Source organism: Martes martes (genome assembly GCF_963455335.1).
Source record: "Martes martes genome assembly, chromosome: 9".
Classification (NCBI taxonomy): domain Eukaryota; kingdom Metazoa; phylum Chordata; class Mammalia; order Carnivora; family Mustelidae; genus Martes; species Martes martes.
The window spans coordinates 27,907,308-27,916,611 of record NC_137896.1 but is presented as its reverse complement, the minus strand read 5'-3'; the positions used below and the strand labels follow the sequence as shown (position 1 = coordinate 27,916,611).

At 53.5% G+C, this 9,304-nt stretch overlaps 1 protein-coding gene across 1 annotated transcript in view; it reads right to left on the bottom strand.

Moving 5' to 3' along the window:
• Positions 1-266: 266 nt before the first annotated feature.
• TGM3 (transglutaminase 3) overlaps positions 267-9,304 on the bottom strand; it is a 29,021-nt gene continuing 19,983 nt past the window's right edge. Inside the window, exons 9-12 of the mRNA XM_080814376.1 lie at positions 7,222-7,530; positions 5,340-5,497; positions 1,238-1,371; positions 267-861 (exon numbers count right to left, since the gene is read on the bottom strand). Of these exons, the coding sequence (XP_080670502.1) occupies positions 714-861; positions 1,238-1,371; positions 5,340-5,497; positions 7,222-7,530 (749 nt within the window). The 3' untranslated portion in view covers positions 267-713. The remainder of the gene's footprint in view (positions 862-1,237; positions 1,372-5,339; positions 5,498-7,221; positions 7,531-9,304) is intronic.

Here is a 9,304-nt window from a genome sequence, read left to right as displayed (position 1 = left end):
GAGAGCGCAGGAAGCTTCCTGGGACAAGGAGCTCCCTCTCCACCAGCCTCATTTATGCTCAGACATCCTATTAGAAAATTGTCCTAAATTCACTTGAACTGCCTCTCTAGTTCTGCGCCGGAGTCACACAGAACAAGCCCACTCCCTTCGGATGTTGGAATGTGGGAACAAGGCCCCTTTGGGTCCTCCCTTCTCCCCAAGAACACGGCCCCCGGGCTTCTTTCTCCTCCACCTCCTGAGGCAAAGCAGCAGTCTTGCAGAGCCCGTGCTGATTTCATTCTTTTTAACCTTTATTTTGAGTGCAAAGATGTGAGTGCCAACCATCCCCATCCCCCCACGGTGGCCCAAGGGACGGGTAGGAATGTCCCATCTGCAGGCTTGGGACCAGCAAACAGTGTGGACTATCTTCTCCCTTGTATCCATTCAGAGAGTCGCTGGGTCAGGTGCCCCTCTGTCCTGCAGGGCTGATGGGCTGGAGAGCTGAGCAGGGCCATGGGACTCCCCCGGCATGTGCAAAAGTGAGGAAGTCCCCGGCTGGGGTGGGGCCCACCCAGCCTGGGGGCAAGGGAGAGGACGTAGGCTCGAGGCTGGGGGTTCAGTCCAGGCCGCCTTGGGTGTTTCCCAGGCTGGACAGCATGGGCAGGGGGCTCAAGCCACGGGTGAGCCCTGCCTGCTCCGTGTCACCCAAGTTTGTGTGGGGGCCTCTTGGGCCTTCATTCAGCCACATCGATGGACAGCATGGCCTTGATCGCAGGGAACTTGTTGCAGGAGAAGTCAGCGAGCAGCTGCTTGGTGCCACTCCTGGTGGGCAGGATCTCAAAACGCACCCGGGACCGCTCCTTGGGGCGCAGTGTTGGCACGCTGAGTGGGAGAGGGCATGGGTTAGTGTTGGTGGGGATGTGCCCCGGACCTTGGGCGAGGCGGGCCCTGTGTGGCCCTCCCATCCTGGGCTGGTGAGGGGTCTCCCTCTGGCTGCCTTCCTGGGTCACAGACCCTGCAAACACTGGGGCCCTCAGCAGGAGAAGGAAGGGAGTCCTGTGATCTCCCACATATGTTAAGCCCTGGGCACCAGCTCCAAGCTCTGGTGATCTCGACTTCCCAGGAGCTCCAGTCCAGCAAACCCCCAGACCAGAGGCAAATGTGCACATACACAGGCAGGGTCCCCCCAGGGGTGTGAGGAGGCCCTCTCGGACCCTCTCCCACCATCCCACGCTGGCCCCTGAGGCCCGGGACTCACTCAATCCGGAGGCTACCCAGCAGCAGGCCGCTGCCCTCCACCATGAGCACGCAGTCTTTCACCGGCTCGTCCAGCGGGTTGGAGAAGAGCATCTGGACATTCACGGGCTTCCGCACTCGTGCCTGGTCCAGCACCTACAGGGAGGGTGGTGACCACATCAGGGCCTGGCTGCTCAGCTCACCTGCCGCCCGGTGAGAGTCCACCTGGCTGGCCGGGTGGGTTGGGGATGGGAATACATCCGTGCAGGGGGTTCCTGGGAACCTATTCTCATCCTCATGCTTCGGATGGGACGCCTGGGCTCAGAGGGAGATTCGACACATTGTAGCAGCTGAGAGCACTTCAGCTTCTCTGCTGGGTTCGTGGTCATCCTGGGAAGGGCAAACCCGCCTCCCAGGATAGTCGAGCTCCATATGGGCTGCTCAGTGGGCTGGGGACTATTTCATTCTGAACTTAGTACTTTCCTTGAGGCTCCTACTCATGGTCCTGTGTCTCCCCTTCTAGCCTAGAAGCGCCCTCCCTGGGAGGCCCGAGCCTGCTCAGACATACCCCCCCAACCATGTCCTCAAAGCCTCATGATCTTCTCCACAGGACATGGCACTGGGCTCCCACCTCAACTCAGGCCCCTCTCCTCTGAGGACACACCAGTCTATGGATGTCCTTTGAAACTTCTGGAGCCCAGAGCTTCCCTGTGTGCCGTGTGTGGTCTCGGCAGGGTTCCCGCATCCCACTATCCTTGGTCAGAGGCCAGAGAAGCCTTGGTTTCCCATAGGAAAACTACTGGACTATTGGTTTGCTGTCGAAGAGAAAGCTGTGTTTCTGCCAAGAAACAGCCATGACTGAGTGGACACGTCATCTCTCTAGGCCTCAACTACCTCATCTGATAAAGAGGGCTAATCATCCTTTCCCGCCTTGCACAGAGAGAACCAAATGAGATCATGGATGCAGAAGAGAACGTCTGGGAAATAGAACATGAAATGGTGTGGCTGCGGGATTCCTTTTCTCCTTCTTACCATGTGACAGCAATAAAGCTTCAGTTCAGATAAACTCAACAACTGAGGCCTCTCTGGTTCCAGAGCCTTCTCTCTTCTTACCAGGCCCTGGGTTATCTGCCAATACTTGGCGCATACCATGATCTCTACTGTAATTCTTCCCATGGAACTCACTTACGGCCGTGACGTGCTGTGCAACGGGACACGTAATTTTAGGCCGTTGGGATACAACATGACTACATCGCCACTGCCATCTTTTCATGTTGATATTCAGTTTGAGATTTTCATGTATTTGTTCTTTCATTATTGCTGCTTACCACCCTGGCCTGTTGACCCAAATCTGTTTATACTCCCAAAAGAGACTACAAGAGCCATCAGAAATCTGCGTCTCAGCATCAGTGGTTCATGGGCCAAGGTGAAGGACATCATTCTTTGGAACAAAGTTCAGATTTCATGGTCTGATTCCACAATGGAACGTCCTTAATGTCTGTTGCTGATCAGTGCCTGATAAGATTATGGGATTTCACCAAAACTGTTATCTTTTCATAGAGATTACCTTCATGAGTTTAAAAATCTGTGCCTTGCTCCAAGTGAGCTAAGCATCGATTTTTCATCAAGACAAGAATATGTTGATGCTCTGAAGGCTGAGGTAAAGATGAGGTTGTTTTAGGATGAAATTCACACAAAGATGTCCAAAATAAGAATGATCAGATGCCCCCCCCCCTTTTTTAGAGGACAAGAGAGGGGCAGAGGGTGAGAGAGAGAGAGAGAGAGAGAGAGGATCTTAAGCAGGTTCCACACCCAGCGTGAAGCCCAGTCTCACAGCCCCTGAGATTGTGACCTGAGCCAAAATCAAGAGTCATATACTTTTCCGACTAAACCACCCAGGCGCCCTCAGATGCCTTTTTAAAAGATAAAGTAAGAAAGTTCTCGGTGGCACCTTTTCAGCCTGTTTATATTCTAATCTCCTTTCTAAAGATATTATAGTCTCTTTAAAGACAGAGCTGACTTGATATGGAAATCAGAAAGATGCAGAGCCAAAGTGTTGAATAAAAGATAAAGCTATAAGAATGTTTGAGGATAAAGGAGAATAAGCAGGGGGAAACTACCTTCCTTTAAACACAGATATTTTAACATGGAACATTTTCCTAACTGAACTGGCTGCTACCTGATGTCACCTCCCACCCTCAGCAGGGGCATCAGCCCTCAGCTGTCCATCATGTCTGCTGGGACAAGGCACAGTCCTTGGAAATGTCTTGGGAAGCAGGAGAGGCTTCAGCACACAGAGGACAAGTGTGGACTGACAATGAAGATTCTTGTGGGTGGGGCAGAGCACCAGCCTGGAGTGCTCGGCTCCAGTCCTGGTTATTTTACAAATTCTGATTAGTTTCCAACATATTGTACCAGGGATGGCAGTGATGGGCCCAGAACAGGACAGCGCCTCCCCCGGTGGAGTTGACAGTCTGCAGGAAACCAAGACCAAACAAGTACACAAATAAAGAAATGTCTGACTTCAACTAGAACAAAGTGAGAGGACAGAAGACTCTCAAGGGTGTGTAACTAGGGACCATGCTTAATTTGGAGGGGCAGGGAGGGGGCACATAAGGGAAAGGCTTCTCTGAGGGCAGGACACCTGCAAGGGAAGTATTTTATTATCCCTATAACAGCGCTGGGGTGCCTGAGACACAGAGATCAAGGGTTACTCAGTGTGGCTGTTGATTCATGGTGGTGATTCAACAGCTGAACTCCTGCCCCTGCCCCTCTCTGCTTTCCCCCAAACTGCCTGTCCAGTCACTAGCTCCCCCTCTTAGGTGGGAGACTGATCCACATTTGGAAGGATGGTCCGCACCAACCAGAAGAAGGAAAAGAGCTCGGTCACAGGTTGGCTGCATGGGAGCAGGTGCCCTTGGTCTCTGCCCTCTGAGGTCAGGAATCCCTACAACTAGGGTGCAGCTTAGGGAGGGGAAGGACCAAGGAGGCCACAATTACTTGGCTTCTCTAGAAATCTGGGCTTGCAATGCTGGTGGCATTGTAATGGGACAGAAAAGGCAAGCATCGTCTAGGCAGCTGGGGCAGATGGTAGAGACACAACAGATGTGGGTGGACCTGACCCGTGAGCCTCTCTGTGGGACCTCATGGGAAGACCCATCTCCTCTGCCCATCTGTCTGCCTGCCCCTGCCCGCGAGCCCCTCACCCCTCAGATCCGTGCTGTCTGCCTCTGGTATCCTCCGCCCTGGGCTGGAGGAGAAGGAAAGGGTGGGTAAGTCCTAGGTAGGCTAGACAGGAAGGGATGGGCTTGGAGTCAGCCAAGTGCTGAGAAGGGACAGAGCGGTCCCAGGTGCATGTGCAAGCCCCCTCCAGCAGCTCCCCTCCCCCACCCGCAGCTGGGCTCCTAGGAAGGACCTGGGAGCCAAGTCACAGCCAAAAACAAGCCTTAAAAGCAGAGACAGAGACATCCTCATCCTCGACCACTGGGATGATGCTCTTGCTGGCTGTGGACACATCCAGACACCTGGAAAGGGCCCTGGGCTGGGAGTCCCAGGGCCTGAGGTCCAGCCCTGGCTCTGGCAGCGATGGCAGTTCCCCTCTCTTCTCTGGGCCTCAGTTCATTCATGTGTGAAGTGGCAGGGTATGGGAGCATGAGAGTAGGCTCCTAAGAGTCCATGATTCTGTAACTCTGGCATCTTGAATGTGGAGAGATGCAAGCGAGGGGTGCCCCATTCTGATACACTCCACCAGCACGGTCCGGGGCTGGGCTGTGGGCTTCCCCTGGGCAGGACCCTCCCCTTGTGACTCTTTGTGATTCCTGAGCCTGGCAGAGCCCAGAACACGGCAGGTGCTCAGAGCTGAGTGGGTGAGGGAGCTGAGGAGTCCCTCCAGCTGCTTCTCAGCAGGTGCCCCCAGTGCCTCTGGGACCAGAACCAAAGAAGCCCATGGGCAAATTGTGCTTATTTATCACAAGGAACAAGGACGCCGGTCTGAGCAGGAGCTCTGGCCCATCCGTGTGGCAGAGGCAGGACCCGAGCTAGGCCAAGTTCCCTAGCTTCCTTGTGGCTCGGGGGTGCCGGCAGGGCCGGGCTGGTTGGGCGGGCACTCCTTCACCCACTTTTACCTCCAGGGTCAGGCTGGGGTTGTCCAGGATGATGTCCCTTTCTACCAACACCTCAGCCTCGTCAGGCACCTGGCACACAGCTGTGGTCCGGATCATATTATCTGCCTTCAGGTACTTCTCATACTGAGCATATGTAATCTTCACGGGGTGCTGTATTTCTGGAAGGAGAAGCCAAGGAGGGCAGAGTGAGGGGGGGGGTTGATTTCTGGAAACTTCAGAGCTGATGCCAAGCCAAGGTGGTGGGGAGCCAGCCGGGAAGGTCTGCAGCCCTGGGCTTGACTGAGCCCTCCCTGCCCGGCTCTGTGGGAAACATGCCCCTGTTCCGGGCACCCGGCAGAGCAGAGGCTGGGGAGGCACTGGGCCTCTGACTGGCTGGGCAGCTTCCTAGGAGAATGGGCTGATAGGGACTGAAGCTTCCTCCCATTCTGAAAAATGTCAGAGGGCAGGAAAGAATACAAATGCTGCCCGATTGCCTAATGATGTCAACAAATCATAACTAGGAAGGGAAGACAGGGATTGGCTCCGGATGCGCTCAGGATCCTCCCAGGTCGACTAATCTCCTGGGATTCTGTTGTGACAGCATCCTGAGCCACCTCCCCACCGCTGGTCCCTCTTGCTTCCCAGTCACCCCCACGCACCCGGCAGACATGGCGTCAGAATCGCGCCCCCCACCCCCTCGCCAACACCACGCTCCCCTTTTCCCCTATCACTTCAGAAATTTTCCGTGGCTCCTTGCTGCCTCAGAAATAAAGTTCAGAGTCCTCAGTCTGGCCCTGCATCACTGAAACCTAATTCACCTCTCCCTTGAAAGAGTCCTCGGTGTTTCCCGTCGGTCCTCTGACAACACAGGTCTATGGTCACCTGTGCGCTTGGACACGCATGGTTCCCTCGAGTGGAAATGCCTTCCCCTGGCTTCTGTCCCTTTACCTGGCTCCTCCTAAGCCTCAAGGCCCCTCTCCCTCCTCTGTGGTCCAGGTCACTCCCACCTCTCTCTCAGTGGTCACGCTGGGTGGCCTGGGGTGCCCTGGCACCCACAGGTTCATATACTGAGGAGGAAGCTATCTCTGCTGCTGGCACCAGAGGAATTAGCCTGGCCTGCCCCGAATGGGCAGATGAACGCAGAGAACGAATTTTTTAAAAACTTTTTCACCATTTTCCTCTTGTGAACTAGTTTTGGCCTGCAAAAATAGCTCTTCCCTTGGGCTCTGACGGTAGCTGGGAGCCTGGCGGTTGCTTCTGGTGGGGGGCAGATTTCTGCTAAAATTCCGCCAGCAGCCAGGTTTGCTAGGGATGCTGCCTTCTGGCAGGTGTAAAGCATCTCCATTTCCCTACAGACAGAGCTCTTTCAAAATGGGCTGTATGATTAATCAGTTTTTATTTATGTGAAGCAAATAGCCACCCCACCCTTATTAATCTGCTTTGTAAGGCTCAACTTTTCATAACAGCTTGGAGGATTTTGCCAATGTGAGCACACCTGCCCACAAATTCTCCCAGAGCACCAGCCCTTTGCTGCTCCGCCTCGCTCCCTTCCCAGCAGCTGCCAGTCTCCATTCCTCCCACATTCTCAGGCATCCCTGCCCCCGGGAATCAGGAGACTCCCCACCTGGTAGCTATGTGGGGAGGAACACTGGACGAGGGTTTAAGACATTGCTGTATGTTGCAACCCTCCCGGGGTCAAACCTGAAAAGTAATGCATTGTGGGGTGGGGGTGGCAGGTGGCAGGGGTGGCAGAAATAGACTGTAGAAGATGGGGGGTGGGCCTGGATTTTGCAGTAGGAAACCCAGGACCAAGACCCCCATATTGCCCCTTACTCTCCTACCCCAGAAGGCCATCAGCCACCCTGGATGCGTGGCATCCCCCACAAACCACAGGACGAGTTACCTTCTTTGGGATCCAGGGATATTGTGACGGAGTCCTTCCACACCTCGTGCACCAGCGTGCCGTTGTAGACAATGGTCCAGGCCGTCATGTTCACGGTCACCGTCTTCATGTCACTTGTCAGGTTTTTGAGCAACAGGGCCATGTTGACCTCTTTGCCCACCTCCAAAATGCCAATTACCTTGAACTTCCCTGAGATGCTGGGCTCCCTTTCCTCTCGTGCCAAGGGTCTCGCAGAGGTGGCACCAAAGGATGCATGGGGTTTGAGTTTCCCCAAGGCCTTTTCAAACACTTGCCTCTCCTGGCTGGAACCTGCACGATGAGGAAAGAGGCAAGCATCTCAGGGAAGGAGTGGCAGCCTTGTTGGCTCTGCAAGGATTCTGATCCAAGCAAGTGTCCCCGCTCTCCGGGCCTCTCCATTTCATCCTCCTTAACGTGAGGCTCACTGACCAGGCAGTCTGTGTGCTTTGCCAGTCAGCTCTGCGTTTCCAAACCAGCTGTAGGGAACGCTTTATCAGAACCTGCACGAAACTACTGTACGGCCTGATATTTGGCTCAGGCTAACTAGACTGGTTGCTCCTCCCTTTTCTTCGTTTCCTCTATTTCTTTATATTTGGAGAAAAGGTCCCTTGTGAGAAACAAACAGTTCCTTTAGACACAAGTAACAAAAATGGAGTCTAAAAAAGGGTAGAATGAGTTCTTAAGCCAAAAAGAAAAATAAAGTTATGATTTATTGGCTTCATCCAAAAAATTTGTTTCCAAACCACGTTCCCATGTTATTCTGCTTTGTTTCTAAAGAGGCTTCGAGATCAAAGAGGGGCTCTTCTGCCCTTGTCAAAACAAAACAAAACAAAACAAAACAAATAAAAAACAAACAAAAACCAACTCCCCATGGCTGGTTTGGTTCCAAGTTACGACTGGTTTAAGTTGTTGAGAGACTTCAGGTTTTAAAAACACAAAGGACGGATTTTCTGACTCTGACTCATATTGTGAGCGCTGTGTAATGTGATGGTATATACGGCCCCCAGAGCGTGGCCATGGTGTACCCTCAAAGTCAACCGTGGTGGCCTTTCCCCTAAGTTCCATGTAACAAGTGGCCAAGACCTCAGAGGGCAACTCATCCAAGCCCATCACATTAGAAGTAAGGTCCTAAGGACGAGAAGCGACTAGTTCAAGCAACTGGTCTAATCTTGGGGTTAGAGAGGCAGAGAGGGGGCAGTCCCCAGGTGTCTACACCCATAGTCCAAGTCCCCCCCACCCCCAACATCCTGCTGAAAAGGAGGCAGGCAGCCAGATTACCCGAGCTGATAGCTCCTGGTGGGTTAGGTTCTTTTTGGTGCCTTCCCATCCTGCAGCCGAGTTGTAAGTCCACACCCAGGGCTGATGTATGTGCGGGGAGCTGAGCCTTCTGTGCCCAGGAGACCTCAAAGCAGGCGTGTTTGCACAACGAGGCTCAGAGCCCAGATACCTATATAGGTCACCTGATGGGCTTACTCAAGACTAAGCTTCCTGCTACTGTTTTCTCCTTTGGTGTTGCCATTGCACAAATGCTTAGCAACCCGTTTTATGAGCTTTTCCTCCCTGGGGCCCTTGCAGACAAGCTAGCATCATTAGGTAAGGAGAACGGGGCAACAACTGGCAGTGTGATCAGCTCTGCTGTCACGCAGAGAGAGGCTGGGGCATTGCCAAGGGTCCTGCTGGGACTCACCCCCAACCTGACCATGGCTTGGCCTCTCTCTGTGGTTTTGGAGGTTTTGCTGGGACAGACAGAGCCCTTCAATAGGCACAAGCAAGGTATGACAGTAAGGGAAGGAACCCTAGAGAATGTACATCCAAGTAAGAAGTGCACTTCAAAAGGCACCTCAGGGAGTCATTATTCCAGTGATGCTGTAGATGTCCAAGTTGATAAGCATCACCTCTGTACACCAGCTCATTTAAATCCTACTAAAGACGGGCACTGCTATTCTCATTTTACGGGTGAAGAAGCAAGGGATCTGAGATCCTAAGACTCCTGCTTGGGGTCTCCTGGTGATCAACGTAGGACTGGAGTTGACCTCCAGCCCCTGATTATTTGTTCCCTGGCCCC